At 41.6% G+C, this 21,066-nt stretch overlaps 1 protein-coding gene across 1 annotated transcript in view; it reads left to right on the forward strand.

Annotated features, from left to right (window-relative positions):
* Positions 1-1,188: 1,188 nt before the first annotated feature.
* Mcu (mitochondrial calcium uniporter) overlaps positions 1,189-21,066 on the forward strand; it is a 165,481-nt gene continuing 145,603 nt past the window's right edge. The window contains exon 1 of the mRNA XM_021652665.2: positions 1,189-1,377. Coding sequence (XP_021508340.1) covers positions 1,228-1,377 — 150 coding nt within the window. The 5' untranslated portion in view covers positions 1,189-1,227. The remainder of the gene's footprint in view (positions 1,378-21,066) is intronic.

Raw genomic sequence — 21,066 nt, forward strand, 5'->3', positions numbered from 1 at the left:
TACCAGTGTTATGGAACATCATGTAAATATCTATGTTTTCTGATGGTCTGTGGTGACCCTTGTGAATCTGCCCTCCAAAAGGGTCAAGACCTATAGGTTGACAACTATTGTAGAAATTAGTGTATTCGAGAGAAAGGGACTGATATCAGTCCAAGCCAGGAGTGATGCCTGTCATCATATCACTCGGGAGGCTGAGGCAGAATGTTTTTAAGTTCAAGACCAGTCTGAGTGTGTAGTGAGACTTCGTCTCAAACAAACTTCAGAACAAACAACAACAACAAAGAGTTATTCCATGTTATTCCGTGCTGGGTGTGACGGTACATGCCTACAACCCCCAACACTGGGAATGGTAAGGTTGGAGGTGAGTTTGAGGTCATCCTGGTATACTTAGTTAATTTCAGGTCAGCCTGGAAAACATTGTGAGACACCCCGCTCAAAAAATTTTTATTCTGAACTGTGTTCTAAAATTATGAAACTTGGTTCATCTTTGCAGGGTTTTATTACATTGCCGACTTCTTCTGTTTTTGTAGTTTATTTAATAAAAGAGACTAAGGTCAAATATAGTAACCAATAGTGGTGCTTTTAGAAAAGAATGTCAATCTAAAGGCACTGTGTAAAAGAATCAGTTGTTTCAATTGTGTAGCTCTCTGCTCATTCAGCCTGATGCCAAGTATTCATCCTGGGATTTTCATGCTACAACCATTCTCCCTTATATCACATCACACAGACTGTCATTGGGTTACTTTATGATTCAGGGTTAGTTTTGGCATATCCAAATGCTATCTGTTATGGATGCTAACTTTAGGCATGTGGTCCAGAGTTGTAGCCAACCTACTTTAATACGACCAATTGGGTGTTTATGTAGACAACTTAGAACACTCAGAACTCAACTCCGAACAAGCTTTGCACTCATAGATATGTATGTTTCTAGTTCTCTGATGTCACTATGTTTGGTAAAGATTAGCCAAATCGGACGTGACATCCCTTACTGCTCCATTCCAAGAGTGCCAAAGACGGCTTCCCTAGAATTTGCCCGTAAGGTAACTCTAGAAGTGACAGACAGCTCGAAGCCGGGTTCTCCCGCCTTTTGATTGGGCTTCGCAGGAAGCCCCGCCTCGGAGATTTAACTCAGGGCTGCAGTTGGCCTGATGCGGCTGAGTGGCGGGTCTTGGCCACGCCCCGGCCGTCCGCTGCGCTGCCTGAGCCAGCGCCGTTTCCAGTTGAGAGATGGCGGCCGCCGCAGGTAGATCGCTCCTGCTGCTGCTCTGCTCCCGTGGCGGCGGCGGCGGGGGCGCCGGCGGCTGCGGAGCGCTGACTGCCGGCTGCTTTCCCGGGCTGGGCGTCAGCCGCCACCGGCAGCACCAGCAGCACCGGACGGTGAGCGAGCGTGGCTCCGGGAGGGCGGGGCGGCTTGGGGAGCCGCGGGCAGGCCGGGGCGCCCGGCGACTTCCCTCAACTCGCGGCCGCCCCGGGGTGGCGGGCCACCGAGCCGCCGTGTCCTTCAGCGCCTGCGGCGGCGGCTGGGAAGGCAGGGCGGGCGGGAGGCAGGAGAGGAGGAGGAGGAGGGGCGACAGCAGGGATGTTCCCGCAGGACTGGGGACGCCAGGGCGGGGAAGACACGGGACTTGAACCTCTCCCTGACCCGCCTCCGGGCTCAGTCCCTCCCTCCGTCGTTCCGTACAGCTTTCCTCCAGTGTTCCCGAACTGAGCCCGGTGCAAGTTGTCCCCTTCTCTCCTCCTCTGGGCTGGCTGGGCGTCCTGAGTTGCCGCGGTTGCCGGTGGGTCAGGAGAGTGGCAGTGCCATGCTGCTGGGAACTGTCCCCGGAGAGCACCCCAGGACCCCAGGAAGCTGCTGCCTCGCCCTCTCTTGGCCCCTCGGAACGCGCAGGAAGGAAAATCAAACTTTATCCCTCTCTGATCAGGTCCCCCAATTATGTGTGTTCTGAGAACCAGCTTCCTCGAGGTGGATGCTGCATTGCTTCAGGAGGCAAGCACCATCCTCTCGGGTCCTTAAAGGTCCCGGTGGTCCCCCCGGAGGGTTGGCTTTCACACTACACGCGTGCCCAAAGGAAGGGCAGCAAGCACAAGAGAGGCGGCATGGCAAGTTGTTCACAGAGGCAGGGATTTGGTGGTTCTGTTAACTAGTTCTTGCCGGGTTTCATTACCTGGCAAAGAACAGGAATTCTGTCTCAACAGCCTTGGTTTGTGTGTGTGTGTGTGTGTGTGTGTGTGTGTGTGTGTGTGTGTGTGTGTGTGTGTGTTGTGTGTGTGTGTGTGTGTGTGTTGTGTGTGTGTGTGTGTGTGTGTGTACGCGCGCGCGCCCGCGCGCGGGAGCTTGGCATGGAGTGCTTGACCTAACAGGTCAGCAGGTTCCCTTGCTTTGGATTTTCGAGGCCCATATGTGTTGGTCTCTGACCAACTCTGAGAGAACAAGTGTAGGTTTAATTTCATAAGGTGTATAGTGTGCTGTTGGGAGGCTCACTGCAGCCGGCCCAATAGAGAAGGTGGTGCCTTTAGTCCATGGATCATGACCTGTCTTGTTCTGATTCCCTACCTCCTGAGGGAAGGACTGGAGCTTTGCAGACAGCATAGCCCTAGACCTGTACGTTTTGTGGGAATACCCTTGTGAAAAGAAGAGGCTTTGCGAATGCAAGATAGTATCGCTATTATTAGACATAGTTATGCACCTGATCTTTCTTCTTGTGAGAAAATTGTACTTTTTCTTATTTGGCATACTGACATTGCTTTGCTGAAGCTTTTGGGTGAGAGTTGAGTTTTTCTGAAGTTCAATTCTGATTTGTATGTTTCATAGTCTCCAGTTGTGTTCTCTGAAAGACATAAAGGCCATCTCAAAATCTTATGGCATGCTTTTCCCTCTGAAGTATTTGAAGATTTTCGAGTTATCTTTGTTTTTGAATGAGACATCTGATTTTGCAGTTTGTTTTTAATGCTGTTTGGGTGTGGTATTCAGGTGCTGTCTAAAAATTTGTGCCTCATGTATTTTCTACCATGAAAATGCACCACTTTGTGAGTGCATTTCTTGTAGGGTTCCTTCAGACAGTGTTCTTCTGTACTATTCTGGGGTGGGTAAGAGTGATGAGCTGAATTCATAACTGAAAGCACAGTTAAACATGAAGTGTTGTTTTTGAAGGGCAGAAGTGTTGTCATGGGAATGCTGACTTGTAAATGAACTTAGGAGTCTAAGATTTGAAAAGAGGTGAGCCTGATTACTTAAATATGTAGAAACAGAATTTGAATTTTTGTCCAATTGCTCTAAAGCCAGCGTGTATGTATCCCCATCTGATTTTCTGTGATTCCATTTGAAAGATTTGTTTTAGGGATTTAACTCTTGACATTTCAAGCCTCAAATTGAGCCCCAGAAAAAAGAGAGACTTGACCAAGAGTACACAGTTGGTAAGACTTCTCCTCCTCAGGTATTATGACTCCTGTTTTGTGTTCTTTTTATTGTATAATAAACTACAGTTACCTTTACATCTCTCCCTTCTCTTACAAAAGTAATTGTCTGCCTTTTTTTTTTATTTCAAAGCCTACGGGAGTAGGAATCCAAAAGTGGGGTATGATTTTGAGACACATGTAGTAGATGAATATGGAATAAGTAGCTTGCCACAACAATAGATGTTCTTGTAATGATCCGGTCTGAGGGGACACTGGGGCTGCATGGAGCCATCCTATGTATGGAGCAGATGGCAGTCTGCATCGAACCTGATCACAAGCCCAACTTGTGCCACTTTTATTCAGCAGTAGTAGATGCAGCAAGTTGGAGCCAAGGGTCACAGCTAATAGCAGTTTCTTCCTTCTGGCGTGGGTCACCTTTTTTGTTTGTTTAAGACAGGGTCTCAATGTAGCTGAGGCTGAGTGGCCCCTTTCTGCTTCTCGTCTCCCTGGTGTTGGGATTATAGGCATGTGCCATCATGCTCAGCCAAGTCAAGAGTCATTGTTTTAAACTGAGTCTAAAGCAAATAGAGCTTGAATAAAATGGTACTGTATAGCTCCCTCATTAAAACATATTTCACCCTCCTCCTTAACACAGTGTTTGAAATCAAGTCTTATTTCATTGCCCAGGCAGTCCTCTAATTCCTGGCCTTAAAACATACTTCTGCCTCAGTTTCCCACCTAGTTGAGACTAAAAATTTGCATCCATGCAATCTGACTTTAGAACATCTTTAAATGGAACAAATAGTAGCAGAGGTACATGGCTTTTCCAGAATTATTTCCCACCATGTAGTGTGATTTTCCTTCTTGTGTAAAGAGGCTGCTATTATCCAACTCAAGAGCTCCTGCAGCGAATATAAACTGTTTGTTGCATGCCTTCCTGTGTGATTAGTGAAGGTGGCTACTATTTCTAAAGATGCTCTTTTGAGGGGAACTGCCTTTCACTGTGACCTGTGCAATTCCTTTGCTAGATCAAACTGCTTCATCTCTGATTTTGACAGCCTGCGTGTTGGCAGTTCCTAGTGGTCAGCCTCTGTGCTGAGTTACAAAATCATAAGCTGGCATCAGACTGTTACAGTGTGTAGCTCCCCTTCTCCACACATCACAGTTTCCTGGCAGCAATACTATTGTGAGGTACCTGAGGCTACTTTGCTTGATACACAGTCCACCCTCCCCCACCTTCCTGGGGGGAATATGTAGTCAAAACTAGCTTCCAGCTACCTATGCGGTCAAGTCCAAGCTGGTCTTGAACTCCCAGTGAGCTTCCTGCTTGGTATAATAGGCCTATCTGAGAATTCTAGCTCATTAGCTTGAGTTTCTCCAGTCTGTTTTTTCTTTGCTGTATCCCTGCACGAAAACTACTGTATTTAAGCTGGCTTCATTGCTATCCTTAAATGTCCCACACATAACTACTGTTAAGCAGATTTTGTGGTTGAATTTCAGCCGTAACCACCCCCCATCATTCTTTTTATGTCTAAGGTCCATTTCAGGCCAGAGACTGATGTACGACTCTTTTCAAGTCAACACTCACTTCATAAATCTAGTGAAGCAGTGGAGTGAGTTGTGAATTCATATTTGTACCAAATAAGAAATTAGGGATTGAGATTCCTTTAAATGGATATTGGTTCAACTTTGGTGATTCCTGCCTCTTGTTTTCCATTCTCTATTCTAAATCCTGGTAGAATTTATTGTCTTTAGTACTCGGATTGACAGTGTACTCCAAATATTTTGTTCATGGACTCCCTCTCTTACTGGGGAAATAAAGCCACAACGTGTATCTTAGCACCCCTCTACTCTTGACTTCTTTAGCCTGTTTCCAAGGAAGCCAAATCTGAAAATTTGTTTTAAGCTTGGCGATGCCAGGGAGGTCTTTGATTGTATGTTGCATTTCCTTATGATGGATTGGTGGAAGAAGCTGGTACTACCAGGTTAGCGCTGTAGTGGCCAGTACCTTTCTGTTCATAACCAGTTAGAGTATAATTACCCAGATTATTAGAAATCTATGCTTCAATCAGACTCCAGATGTGTTGCTTTCAGTTCATTAAAGTATTAGAATATTGAAGATCCTGGAACACACTTGTTTTGTTTTTAAGGAGGTAGGCATCCTTTTATTCATCTTAAAAATCTTACTTATTTTGAGTTCCATAAAATATTTTAGCGAATAAACTTAGATTTATTTTTTCAAATTCTGATTATCTGATCTTTTTAAGGCTCCAAGGACTTTATTTTATGCTCTATGAAACTCTTTATAGGAGAAAAAAAATCTAAATAGAAATGCATTGATGTAGTCAAAGACAATAAATTGGGAGCCAAACTTTTTTTTTTTTTTTTAATTTTGGGCCTGCATTTGCCTGCTATTATGTCTCTTGCAGTATGATGCCATTATGTGAATAACCATTGGGATTAAGGTCAAGATTATATTTTAATATTTCAGGATGTCTGCTCAGCTTTTGAACCTTTCTTCTTAATTGGACTGATTAATGCTAAGCCAGGGCTCATGGACACATTAAAGTTACTAGAATACATTATTAGAAACATTTTAACTATTGTACACTAGTAATTCTGGAACAGAATTCAGAAGTCCTTAGAGCAGTGGTTCTCAACCTGTGGGTTGTGACCCTTTGGGGGGTTGTTGAAACAGCTTTAGGACAGGGGTGTCCTGAGGCCATCAGAAAACACAGATATTTACATTACGATTCATGACAGTAGCAAAATTACAGTTATGAAGTAGGAATGAGAATAATTTTATGGTTGGGGGTCACCACAACATGAGGAACTGTATTAAAGGGTCACAGCATTAGGTAGGTTGAGGAACTGTGCCCTAGAGTAAGCAAGGGTGTGAGAGTGATGAAACAGTGTTTTCATAGTGTCCATGAATGTAGAGCTGAGAAGGTCTGGTAAGTTCTTCATTCTCCAGTCCGGTTCTTTTCCTACTAAATTACAAAATGGTTGTGTATTTTGCTTTAAAGTGTTAATACTGGTTTGAAAAGGTTAATTGGAATAGAATTAATTGGGGTAGAATTCTTAGAATAACATGAGGTGTGACTCTGTCTTGAACATGTGCTCTTTGATGCAGATCAAACTGGACCATGCTTAAAAACACCTGCCATGGCTGGAGAGATGCTGGAAGACTTAAGAGCGCCTACTGCTCTGGTAGAAAACCAGAGTTCAGCTCCCAGCACCCATGTCAGGCAGTTAACAACTCCAGCTCCAGAGCAAACTGACACCTCTGGCCTTCTCTGTAGGCATCTGCACTCACATACGTGTATCCATACACACACATTCGTAATTAAAAATCATAAAAGTAAATCTTTAAAAAAGCTGTCTTCTATAGGTTGAAAACAAAGGGGAGAAACAAACCGTTTATTTCTGTGCACGCTGTTAAATGCTTGCATTGAGACAGTTGTGTAAAAATGAAGGTTGACATCAAGCAAATTAATTTTAATAAGTTTAGTGAGTTATTGGCCTATAAACTGTATACAGGCTTGAATCTTTTATAGTCATAGAAATATAACTTGGTAAATTATATCACCAACTGGATCTAACAGCATGCTAAAGGGAACCTTTTTTTTCTTCTTAGTTTTTTTGTTTGTTTGTTTGTTTGTTTGTTTTGTTTTTTGTTTTTTGTTTTGAGACAGGGTTTCTCTGTGTAGCCTTGGTTGTCCTGGAATCACTGTGGACTAGGCTGGTCTCACACTTGCAGATATCCTCCTGTAAAGTTATGAGCCACCACTGCCTGCCTGGCTGAGCATTTTTCTAATGCAGTTCTGAAGTAACTGAATGACAGGACATCACATTTTGACATCTCTTAAAAATGATGTCTTTTTCTAAGGGTTGTTTTTGGTGACATTAAATTTATTAATCCATAAAAAGGTAGTGCATACCTTACTTGAAGCATGTTTTCTGCTATTGTCCATTTGATCGCTTGCAGATTACTTGTAACAGTCTCCAGGAAGTTGCAGAGGGGACAGCCAGAAGCTCAATCCCGACTGTCTTAGGTACTGAAATTCTTAAGTTATCTTGCTTCCCAAGACAGGTCTCTGTCAGGCTTCTTGTTGATTATAAGTGATGTTACAGGGCATTTCAAGATATTAATGTCTGCTTTAAACTTTGATGCAGAGAAAATTAAAGTGACTGATAAACTGTCAAATTCCAATGGAGCAAATGAGTTAGCTTACACTACTCGACCTCTGCAGTGTAGAAAGATCTAAGGTTAACCCTGTGAGAGGCATTATTTACCTTACCCAGTGGACACTGAGGAGGGGTTTGCTTGTTTAAGTACCCAGGACTATTTCAGTGTTAGCCATGGATGGGAGAAAGACTTTGGCTTTGAGCTGAAGCTAATTCTGTCTTCCTCTTGTCTCCTGCTCCTCCTGCCTTTCCCTTTCTAAGCATCTGCTGCAGTTTTCCTTCTAAGAGACCTCAAGGTCCTTCCTATTGTCACCAGTTCTTAAATCTTTCCCATGTTCCCTTTAGGCACTAGTTGACTGAATGGGGTCTGAGTTAGGTTTGCCTCCTAGGGATCTTGGTAATTTAATCTGGAATGCTAAATCATCCTACTAAATGTGGTAATTGTTGAATTTTGCTTCTATACTGGATTGTTCTGTAACATTTCTAGGGACAAAATGGTTCACCTACAAAAGTTAAACTACCTAGAATCACTTGGAAATGATGTGTAGAATTTCCTTGTGAGCCACTGTGCTACCGAAGACAGCGCCTTTGGTGGTTCAAAAAAGAGTGCATAGTCTGGCCAGGGGACATTGTGCTAGCAGTGTGACTGGTTTTGCTGCTGATGTTTTTTAAATGTAGTCTTTTTCTTTTTTTTCCCTCTGTGTATCCCTGGCTGTCCTGGAACTCATTGTGTAGACCAGGCTGGTCTCATACTCAGAGATCCACCTTCATCTGTCTCTTTGGTGGGTGCTGGGATTAAAGGTATAGGGCTCAGTGCTGGGCACATGGGGCTCCAATGCTGATGGAGGTTGAGTGGGAGTCCTGAGAGCTGCCTGTTGGAACTGGGAAGGCTTCATTGAGGTGACCTCACAGGACCTAAAACGTGAACAGTATCTGTGTGCAGGACTGGAAATGTGCTTGGTGCTTCAGGGGGCATGAGATGTGACATGATAGTATAAGGGAGCTTATTATAATCACAGTTTGGACATGACCAATTAAGCTGATCAATAATGGTGATACCAGTAATAGTGGTATCACCAGGCACTATATATTAAATCTCCCTCAATTTTTTAGTTATTCCAAGATGTGAGTACTGCCATGTTTCTCATTTTACAGCTAGCGAAACTGAGTTACCTTTGATTGGTTAAGTCATTTATTCAGGATCATAGTTGACAACATTTGTCTAGGACACACACTAGCAAAAGCATACCTGGCATGTCATCCCCAAAAGCCTGGCTCCAGCCTCTGAGATGATAGTGAAGTGTAGCAGATTGTGGTGGTAACGTGACTTGCAGAGGAGCTAAAGTTTAGTTTGTACAGCAGTGGCCATTTGTGGACTCCCAACATCATGGACCTGTGTGTTATATAATGACCCATTGTGTGTCTATGTGTATGCCTGCATACAGGTTAAACGGTTATGAAACAGTTATTTTACTTTGTATGAAGTCTACATGGTTTCTTTTCTGCTAAGAGATACTACTAGGGGCTCTTCCAAGTTGATTTTGCAATGGAAGAAAAGCCGCACTTGGAAAAAGAAAAGAGCAAATCATAGCTTGTCAATAGAGGAGTTGCTGAAGCTATAAAGTAGGAGAACCGCTTGATCAAATGCATGCTTTCACGTGGGTCATGCTGGCATCGGGGTAAAGGGTGGGTAGAGAGCTTGGGACCAGACAGGAAGAGGGCCATAAAGGGTCAGTTCAGTGGGTCATGAAGAGATGGCTGAACTAGGACATTAGCTAGAGAGAGGACAGGCAGGGTAGAGAGAGTTGAGTAGAGAAGAGAGCGCTTCCATAAGTAGAACTGATTAGCTATGTCCATTTGTCAAGCCCTTAGCCAGCACCAGGTTGAGGGCAGTTTCATTCAAGGTCTGACTTTCTTCCTCAGGCACAAAGATTAGTTTTTGATATTTGAAATTTCTCTTTTTATATTCTTACTAAATATGCTTCTTTGTGTTATTCTCTGTGCTTCTAATTTTGTATTAAAATGTGTTGCTGTGCTTTTATTCAGTTACGTTTACATTTATATATCAAGTCAGATGCCTACCTTCTCATGTACCTGCCTTCCCTCCGCTCCCCATAGCATTTAGGAGATTTTCTCAGCAGTATGAGAAGGCACACACAGCATGAAGAACACCAGCAAATCCATGGACAACGCTTGCGTTCTTGTGTTGTTCTCTTCCCAAATCTTTGCACAGTGGCCCTTTGTGTTGTGCTCATCAGAGGGGGACTTTTGAATAATTTTCTTGAACTTAGTTCTGTCTTTCTATTTTTGTCTTGTATATGTTGATAAAGGGTTCTTTAATGGCCTTAAGTTTTAATTCCCTTAAGGGACTACTGAACATTGCATGATAATGGTCTTGTCTTTTTTTTCCCCTTTAATTTTTTATTTTTGGATTGGTAAATAAAAATCATACCTATATCTGTTCACAGGTAACTTTTATGGGAGGTTTTGGTTTGTGTACACATTGTGTGATGTTCAAATAAGTAAACAATGCCTATATCCTTAGACATTTATTTTCTTATTGGGAGGAGATTCAAATTCAGTACATGATTGGCTAGTGTTTCTGTGCAATAGAGTGCCATTTCTTCTCAAATAGACATTCCTAAGCATGAGTGTTTTTCTTAATAAAGTTTCACCCATCTTCCTTTCTACATTCGAAACAAGTACAGCTGATTCCTGGCTCTTCTATTGTCCTCTTTGCTTAAGGGGTGTTAGACTAAAATGAAAACAAATAATCTGTAGTTGTTCACTTAAAAAGCATAGGGTCTGTGGTCTTCTACGTATTGTAATACAAATGTGGGCATCTGGTTTTTTTGGTAACTGATGGCCTTCAGAGACATTGGGACGTCTCTATAGACGATGCAACACTTGTAATGCTGTTGGTGGGCTTGAAATCTTCGGAGATTTCAAGGCTATTGTTAGTTTTTTCTTAGGTGCTTGAACGAAGAGGTGATAAATGTGTATATTTCTGTGTTTTCCACTAAAATGAAAGTAATAAAAGGTTTCATGTGGTATAATAGTATTGTGAGTTCTCCTCCTCCATGAACTTGCATTTTATCTTGGGCAAAACATTTAATCAGTTTGGTATTAACTTTTTTTTTTTTATCAGTTAAGTCAGAATGTTCAATCTGATAAAATTTAAGAGCTGCTTTTGTTCATTATTTGTGTGTGTTTGTCTGTGTGTGCATGTGCATGTGTGTGTGTGATGGGCATGCATGCTGGCATTAAGGTGTCACTGTTTCTGGTTGTATATTTTAAAAAGATTTTATGATTTTTATATATGTGTATGCCACGTGTGTGTGGGTGCCCCTGGAGTCCAGAAGAGCATGTCAGGTCCCCTGGAGCTGGAGTTACAGGTGGTTGTGTGCCTTCTGATGTGGGTGTGGGAGTCCTCACTCCTGATTGCTCAGACATCTCTCTTGTCCCATAGTTTATTTTTATAACTCTTATGGGTAACTTTTGTTTCAATGTGTGTCTTCATTTAAATTAACATCTAGGTTTCATTTTCACGATGAGGTCAGGAGCTTGGAGCAAGACAAACGGCTCTCTAGTTCCTCATCAGGACAGTTTCCATAATTTCATCTGATACCTTAGTCAATGATTTACCTTGTATTCATCCCCCTTAAAGAGTCATTTATGGCTGTAGTTTTATTTTTCTCTGTTGTAGTTGCCATCAATTTCCTCCTCCTCATCATCTTTTTAATCCAAACTATTGAAAGAAAGGCAGAAGGGGTGCAGATGTCTTGGGGAGTCAAGAGTTGGAGAGTTGGGAGAAGGTATGAGCCATCAAATTGGGAATGAAATGATAGGATTTTACTAGTAAATTAATTCTAAATTGTGACATGCCAGCCTGAAATCAAATGTTTCCATTCTCCTTTGTAGTTATGTTAGTTATGTTAGTTATGTATAGCAGGAAGACTTTAGTAGGTGGTTAGTTGTTCATGATATTCATGTGTTAATGGTAGTCATAGCATTGGTGGGCAGGTCATAAAGTCTTCCAGTTCCATGAGCAGAGCCAGAGTGCAGAGTCCAGAGCCTAGCTAGTCAATCACTGTTTTATGGATGAGAGTCCGTGAGTTAAACAGTTCCAGAGACCATTATCTATATCCTTTATCTCCAGGGTGTATGTAGCTATAGATCATCTTGTTCTCTGCCAGGACATTACAGTGATGGGATGTCTTCTGATTCATGCAACAGCAAATAATTCTTGGAGGAGCTTGCAGTGTGCTGAAACAGTCAAAGAAGTCTACAGGCTAAGAAACAGTTCTAGGCTAGAAGTGGTTCTAGATCTGTCAGATTGAGAGCAAGTAGGTCTGAGAGGTAGGGTGTTTGCTTAGCATGTGTGAGTCCTTGAGTTCTGTCAGCAGCACAACACACACACACACACACACACACACACACACACAAAGAGTAGCACAGAAATTGCTGTCTGTATTAGTGGTGGGAGCTGGGCAGTGCCAGGTTCTGCAAAGACAGGAGGGAACTGGTTGATCCTACATACATTCCAAAGATGGCAGACTTTTGCAGGTGCTTGTTTGGGAGTGAACCTTCCAAATCTCCATTCTGGCTCCACCATAGCTTCATCTTTGCGCTGCCAGGACCCTGCTAGCTGCCATGAATCAGGTGGTGTGTGGCAACTGGCCAACTGTGGTAAAACTCATTTTTTATTTTAAAGCAATTCAGATTTCAGGATACTTTTAAAAAGTATATTTAAAGAGGGGCTGAATATGGTGGAAACAGTAAAAACCTGACGGGGATATTAAAGCTATCAAAGAGTTGTCATTTACTTCCTCTTCTTCGTTTTTTTTTTTTTTTTAATTCTTTACTAATTACACACTTTATTCACTTTGTATTCCCCCTGTGGTTCCCTCTCTCCTCCTGTCCTAATCTCTCCGTTTTTGTTTTGTTTTGTTTAAAACAGAAAAACACTAGATTCTATCAGTTTGTCTTGTATGGTCATGGTCAGTTTCTCTTGCTCCATTTTCACTGTTAAGTGCTGTTGTTAGAAGTTTCTGTATAAAGAGGAACAAGAAATTTTTTGGTCAGAAGCTATTGCTGAATTTTTTACAATCCAAGGGTATATTTTCACATGCCTAATGGCTTTATTTTCTCATTAAATCCCAAAGAAAGTAAAATCTTAAATAATTTTTCAGAGCTGTAGCTCTGACCTTAGTCTTTTTTTTTTTTCTTTTCTAGTTCTAGAGGCAAAGTCACACTAAGTAACTTTGTACAACTTCATTTACTTCTGTACTTAAAATAATACTAAAGGTTGTTGGTGGTGTGAATGAAATTAGGGGTCTGCATTTGATCACTGATTGACAAGGGCAATGTGTTTCTAACATATGCTAATGCCACAAGATTCCTGGCTTTTTCTCCTTGTCTTCACACCTTCTCATATTACCAGTCCAAATCAATTTGCTTTTTGTGGCTTCTTATCAATGCTGAGAAGCTTCTGGGTGTTTGCCTATGGTTTGACAAATCTTGTAAGGGATGGTGCATGACAATGTGGCTAGAGGCCATCAGTTGCTATAACTCTCACAGTATCCTCCTAAAGCAATTATTGAACATCAGAACTCTGATAACTCTGTCCATTTCTTGCCTGTGAACATTAATTCCTTGCAGTTTTTTTAAATTACAGTTTATTCACTTTGCATCCCAGCTGTAGCTCCCTTCCTCATCCCCTTCTCTTTCTCCTCCCATGCCCCTCCCCCAGTCCACTGATAGGGGAGGTCCTCCTTCCCTTTCCTCTGATCCTAGCCTATTAGGTCTCATCAGGACTGTCTGCGTTGTCTTCCTCTGAAGCCTGGTAAGGCTGCCCCCGCCTCAGGGGAGGTGATCAAAGAGCCAGCCATTGAGTTCATGTCAGAGACAGCCCCTGCTCCCCTTCCTGGGGAACCTACTTGGAGGCTGAGCTGCCATGGGCTAGATCTGTGCAGGGGTTGGGGTTCTAGGTTATCTCCATGAATGGTCCTTGGTTGGAGTATCAGTCTCAGAAAAGACCCCTTTGCCCAGATTTTTTGTTCTGTTGGACTCCTTGTGGAGCTCCTGTCCTCTCCAGGTCTTTCTATCTCCCCTTCTTTTATAAGATTCCCTGCACTCTGCCCAAAGTTTGGCTATGAGTCTCAGCATCTGCTTTAATATCCTGCTGTATAGAGTCTTTCAGAGGCCCTCTGTGGTAGGCGCCTGTCCTGTTTCCTATTTTTTCCCTCTTCCAATGTCTATCCCGTTTTGAAAGCAATCTGGCACTTTCTCAGAAAATTAGGAATAGTGCTACCTCAAAATCCAGCTATACCACTCCTAGGCATACATCCAAAATATACTCAAGTATATACAACAAGGACATTTGCTCAACCATGTTTGTAGCAGCTTCATTTGTAATAGCCAGAATCTGGAAACAAAATGGATATTCCTCAGTGGAGGAATGGATACAGAAATTGTGTTGCATTTATACAATGGAATACTATGCAGCAATTAAAAACAAGGAAATCATGAAATTTGCAGGCAAATGGTGGGAACTAGAAAATATCATCCTAAGTAAAGTATCCCAGAAGCAGAAAGACATACATGGTATATACTCACTTATAAGTGGATATTAGACATATAATATGATCATACTAAAATCTGTACACCTATAGAAGCTAAGCAAGAAGGAGGATCCTAGGCAAGATGCTCAATCCTCATTCAGGAAGACCTTAGTTTTATAACAAAATGTTTTCTAAGTACGGCTGAGGTGGTAAGGCAGAACGTTAGTGTAATACATTACAGAATTTTGGAATATTGATTTATTTAATGGAGAGCTGAACTCTAGTCATGGCCTTTTTTAATTTTAGTATCTATTCTGCCTTGGTCTTTGATTCAGAATGAATTATAATTCTTAGTATGGCCAAATACCGCAAAGTTGGGTGAGCTTGAAATATGTAATGGGTTTCTTTTTAATAATTGCTCAAGCTTGTAGCAGCAAAGGAGTAGAATGAAAGGGAGCTTTTAGAGTTTTTTATGAGTTTTCTTAAAATTAGTATTCTGGTAAGATTAAAAGCAGCAGTAGGCTGAGGCCCTGGACCTATGGGCCAAAGGTCACAGCCAGCACCAGAAAATCATAGAAAAAAGAAGTACGGATGGGCTAGCTCACCAAGGGACACACTCAGAAAGTTCTGTCTTAGGACAGAATTTTCTAGGGGTGCCTGTCATAAGGGGATTACTTCATGCTCAGTGGTTCCCCAAGAACCCTTCCTCAGTTCTGCTTCCTGTCTTCATTCCCACAGTAACTTTCTCTTGGACTCAGTGTTTCCCACCCAATGTGTAGTTACCCTTTGCTGTGCATGTGCCCATCATCAAAGCCTGCATGTTTTATACACATGCTTTACAGCTATTTGGAAATAACTAAAAAAAAAACATATTTAGGAGGTTTTTACCCTCTGTGTCTTTCTCCAGTTTATTCTCTTTGCATAACACTAAAAAAATTTAGTTGAGGATCAGCATGATGACTCAGTGGGTAAGGGTGCTTGTCCCAATTTTTATCACTTGAGTTCAATCTACAGGATCCCCTTGGAGGAGGGAGAGAACCAATTCCTGCAGGTTGCCTTCTGACCTCTACCTGAACCCCCCAATAAATAAAAGTAATTCAAAACAAAATTATATGTAGTTAATGCATTGTCTAGTCCATTCATTTTTATTTCATTATTTATTCATTTTATGTGTATAGGTATTTTGTCTGCATGTATGTCTGTGTACCATGCCTGGTACTTATGGAGGCCAGAAGAAAGCATCAGGTCTCCTGGAACAGATGGTTATGAGCCACTATGTGGTGCTGGGAATCAAATCCAGGTCTTTTAAGAGGTCAACCATTGTTGTTAACTGCTGAGCCAGCATTCATTTCTAAGTTCCCTGAGACATTTTTGGCCCTGATTCATATAAATGATCATTTCCCAGTTAACTGAGTACTTTTTTATCGAATATTGTGAGGGGCAGCAGCTATCATGTCATTTTTTAAAGTTAGACTAGGAATGTTGTTTGGCCTTTCAAAAATGCTAATCTCTCTCGCTCATTTTTTTTTTTTTTTTTTGGTGTGTATTATCCTTATTTGTCATATCCCTGGAAAAGTCCTTTGTACTTCCCTCAGAGAAGGTGGGGAGGATTAATATCTCATCACACAGATGAACATGGCTGTGCAAGGTACAGAATAGCATCTGCTGTCACAGTGAGCTCACGGGGACTGGCTGCAGTGGGAGAGTTTGCTTTGCTCCACTGAAACCAGGATTTTCCCAGTGCAGACAGCTGTGGCTAGAAATCTTTTGTCATCAACTTGTTGTCTCTCTGTGTTTGGGATATCTACAGCATGTAGAAGCTGCTTTATTTTGTAAAAGGATATAATGCCTTTCATGATAAAAATAAAGTCTGTTGCTAAATTATTGTGTGGCTTTACAGAGCAAGCCAAAGAAACTGAGTTCTAAACAGGACAAGAGGGATTTCTTTTTGTGGTAGTTGATGTGAAATAAGTATTTGTTTTAATAATCAGTTTCAGGCACTAGTCTGCATAGATTCTTACTTTATAGTCCTTGGTTTTTTTTCTTCATTTTTATTTGACTTTATGTGTGCTGTTTGCTTGTACACCACCTGTGTGCCCAGTGCCCACAGAGGTCCAGTGCCAAGTGGTTGTGAACTACCATGTGGCAACTGGGATTTGGGTTGTGGTCCTTGTTTTAAGACACAATCCTGGGTACATTTTTATCTTCTCAGTTTCATGCTTCTCTCTCACATTTTCAAAATCCTGGATAATGGTTTGAGTATTTTTACAGAATTTGGGTTGCCCCTCCAAAAGATTGCTGTGCAGTGCAGTAGCCAGAAATGCTGAGACAGCACGGGAAACACTAATGAGTGGGATGCTTTCCAGGGTGGTCGCTGCAGCGAGGCAGACACAGCCAAAATTGAGGAGAAACTGTTACTTAGGCTCTCAAGATGTAGCCTGGCCAGATATGCTATTAACACTGAGTAGCCAATTGTAATTAAACTAATTGGGACCTGGGCAGTTTGAACCACCGGACTGTCCGTTAAAAAGAGTGAGCAATTTTAATGCACCTTTGAATTAAGGGTTGGGAGGGGTGGAAGTGATAAAAATTCTGTACTCATGTGAAATTCCCACAAAATCATTAAATACATTAAAAAAAAGGGTCATGCAAGAATATGTTTTTGACAAACACTTACTTAGAATGAAAAAATTATATTTGCCTTTTGAAGAATGTGCCAGTTCCAGAGGCCCAGGGTTGACTGAATCCTGCTGTCTGTGTGTTTCTTCCACAGTCTGAGAGTGAGTACTGAATGGACTGCTGTTAAAGGGAGAGGTCTGTCTGTCTGGTTTTTATTTTCAGGAGTGATCAGTTAGAAGGAGGAGAATGACTGACACCATAGTTTTGTTTTTCACTGTTGCTGCTTTTCTGATAATCACACATTTCGAAGAACCCAGGTATAGGGTATGTATGGGGAGAGGAAGTCCTGACATATAAAGACTCCTTTTGTTACATTCTTCTCCAGACACATTCAAGTAGAACCCCTGCTTCAGAGAGTTTTGTGGCTAGGTCAATGGATTTAATCAGTTCTTAAAAATTTATTTATTTAATGTGTATGAGTGTTTTGTCTGCATGTGTGTCTGTGCATCACATGCATGCCTGGTGCCCTGCACAGGCCAGAAGAGTGTGGGCTGGAATTACAGATGGCTATAAGCCACCATGTGAATGCCAGGTCTTCCAGAAGAGCAACCTATGCTCTTAACTGCTGAGCCCTCTCTCCAGCCCTGGGTTTTTAAGTGTACCAAGATTTCTGAGTGCTGAGGGTGAGCCGACTGCTCTGTTTGTTGTTAGAATCCACTTTCATTAGAAACACTTATGTCTGCATTGATTAGTTCTTTGTTTTATCTTTATGCTCTGAAGCAGAGTTGAGTGAGAAAATTCCCTATCTTTGCAAGTATCTCTGAAAAATATTAGTTTGTGAGTTGTTGCTTCAGATCTCTGGTTCTTCCATCTGTATGAGTTTTCTGTACGGCAGTTGATGAATTAATACTTTATTTCTCTAAAAGTTTTCTCCTAATCCATCTGGACTTACTCCAGGAATACTCTCAGGATCTCATTGGAGACTCTTGGCATTACAGGCTGCAGTAGGCATGCTAGCAAGCTCAGGACCTTCATCTTTGACATTGACCTTACTTTTCTCTGTTCCTTTAGGTCTTTCATGGCCATTCCTTCAGTGGCTGGCAAGATACCCACCTCATTCTCCATGTTCCATGTCAGTGACATCTTAGCTGCTAGAGTGTGGAGCTGGCCTGTGGGAGTCAAGTAAGTGCCTTTTTTACTATTTGGCATGGTTTTTGCTTACTTGGCAAAGCCATGTAGAGAAACTTCATAAGATGAGTTTTTAAAAAGGCACTTGCTTGATCTTGGTAGGCCAGCTCTGCTCCAGCCTGCTACTGAACACCTGCTAGCTAACATGGGCCTGATCTTTGTGAGGTGACTGTTACAAAATGGAACATTTTTGCTAGGGTAGAACCCAAAGGAAGGCAGAGTTGGTCTTGGCCCACACATTCACTCTAGTGAGCAGCTCTTGTCTGAGCCCCAAACAAATCAGAACTGTTAGGTCAAGTAGTAATTACTCTGGCTATCTGTAAATTTAGTGGTTTATGGATGACCAAGAGTCTGCAGGTCTAAAGAACTGGGTTGAATAAAAGCACAATAGCTCTTCCAGAAAAGCTAATGACCTTGGCATTCATCTGAATCACTTGCTTAATATGTGAAAGGAATAATCAGACTTACGTTTCTGTGGTTACCACTAAAGTTTGCTAAAACCTGGTATTTTACTTTTGCAGGTCATCTTGTAAATTTTGCCTACATAAATTAACACATCCCCTGTTGTATCTTAACAACCATGTAAGGGAGAGTGTTTTCCTGCTCTGTCTTTAGGTATTGGTGATGTGACCTATTCGTGCAGGGGAAAGTTGAACATTCGCAGGTATGTGAAGATCCTGATTCATAAGCTTTTTCTCCCTGCAAACAAAAGTTTGTCTTAGTGTGAACTTGTGATATAGTTTTACAAACATCTGTCTTTCTAATATCTTTTCCTGTCCCACTGTGACTCCAGAAAGGAGACTGGCAAACTATAGTTGCCCTGCTGCTTATTTTTAAAATTTTATCTAAACACAGTTCCATTTATTTTCATATATGTTGAAATTTCATATATGATATACAACTCTGTTGTATAACATAACACCTCTAGAGCCACAACTGGTTTCAAAGCTTCTAGGGAGCAAACCAAGAAAGCCTAGGCCTATGTCAAAGTGCTGCTAACTAGCAAGTAAACATCTGCAGTACATGTAGTAGTCTGATTACTGTATCTTCTGAGGGGAATGCTTTGAAACAGGGCCTTGTGTTCAGGCTGGCCTTGAACACTACATAGCTGAGGATGACCTTAATCTTTTGATCCTCCTGCCTCTACCTCCCAAGTGCTAGTATTGCAAGTATGAGACATCACACCTGGTTCAGGTAGTACTGGGGATAGAACCCAGAGTTTTGTACATAGTTTCAAACTGAGCCTGTGTAATGGTGTGGTTTCTAATACAAAGTTAAAGAAATGAGAAACTGCCATGGAAGTCCAACTTCCATGTTTTCTTTCATTCATCACCCTCTCCTGTGTGTGTGTGTGTGTGTGTGTGTGTGTGTGTGCATGTGCACAGGCATTCATTCAGTGGCAAGATGTCCTTATTTTAGTTCTCTAAATATTTTGTAGAATGGAGAAAAAAAGCTTCAACTAGGATAATTGCAAAGGCCAGAAGTGAGAATGAAGGACCTCTTGGCCCATGGAGAGACTCCATAATTGATCATAGACTTGAAATCACGAGTACTGAGGACTAGAGGCATTCAAGGATTGCAAAGTGATTCTTACTTAGTGGCAGAGCTGAATGAGGCCAGGTCTCTTGCCCTCTGGCCCAGGTTCCTTTTTTAGGTCTTCTGTCATGATAGTGGCTCCTTTTTTAGAAATGGAAAGACTGTGTATTTCTTTTCCTTTCTCCTCCTGAAGTATAAATAAGGACTTGATGGCTTTAAACTACTAAGATATGCTTTTTGGAAGGTTAGCTTTACTTGGAGGTTTGATTCGTTAATGTTTGAAACTTATTAGAAAATTGCTTCTTAATGAATTATTAAATGCCTATAGTGTAAAGTCACAAAGGTTAGAGTGGATGGAATGGAAAGGAAAAGAGTATTCATAAGGCACAGACCCCAATATTTACATATATAAAACGTACCCCTCATTATCTGTATCTCTAAGTTCTAGATGGAAAGTGTGTGCATGTATGTGTGTGAATATACGCATATGCCTCTGAGGTTTATAAAGTGTACCCTGAAAGAATTCTGCAGTTATATTACAGTATGTAGATTATACTTCAAGTGGACATTTAAAATTCATTTTTTCCAGCACATTTTAAATTTTCAGACTAATCTAAATTCCTATACATTTCTCAATTCCTATATATTCTCTCTCCTTCTATTCTTTTAAATTAACTTTTACACTGCTATGGCACATTTACTGTAATTAATGAGCCAGCCTTGATCTTTTACTGCTAAAGTCCATACTTTATTCATATTCCCTACGTTTTCATTTTTTTAAAAATTATACTTTATTTACTTTGTATCCCCCCTCTAGTTCCCTCCCTCCTCCCCTCCCAATAATACTTCCCTTCCTTCCCCTTCTCCGCACACCCCCCTCCCCAAGTCCACTGGTAGGGGAGGGTTTCTTTTTCTTCCTTCTGATCCTAGTCTGTTAGGTCTCATCAGGAGTGGCTGCATTGTCTTCCTCTGTGGCCTGGTAAGGCTGCTCCCCCTCAGTGGGAGGTGATCAAAGAGCAGCCCACTGAGTTCATGTCAGAGACAGTCCCTGTTCCCATTACTATGGAACCCACTTGGACACTGAACTGCCATGGGCTACATCTGTGCAGGGGTTCTAGGTTATCTCTATGCATGGTATTTGGTTGGAGTATGAGTCTCAGGAAAGACCCCTGTGCTCAAATTTTTTGGTTCTGTTGCTCTCCTTGTGGAGCTCCTGTCCTTTCCAGGTCTTACTATTATTAAGCTTGAGTGCATACACATGCATGTATGCATGTGCTGGGAAGAAATAAATGATTTTTTATTAGCATGGTCATTGAGATGGAAGTTGTTTATATCGTCTAGAAATTAGGCTAGTTCTGAAATGACTTCTAGTCTCTAGATGTTTAGAAACTGATGTAGAGTCACTGTCCAACTGCCATTGCTCTGAGTTGCAACACTGATAGCCAGCTGTAGCATACTGAAGAAGTTACTTTACTTCTCAATAATAGTGGCTCTTCACAGGTTTGTTTCTAAATTTTAGCAGCTCTGAAGAGGGGAAGCACTTGGGTTATTTCTGTTAAGCATCCTGTGCTGAGTT

Source organism: Meriones unguiculatus, chromosome 16, assembly GCF_030254825.1.
Source record: "Meriones unguiculatus strain TT.TT164.6M chromosome 16, Bangor_MerUng_6.1, whole genome shotgun sequence".
Lineage (NCBI taxonomy): Eukaryota > Metazoa > Chordata > Mammalia > Rodentia > Muridae > Meriones > Meriones unguiculatus.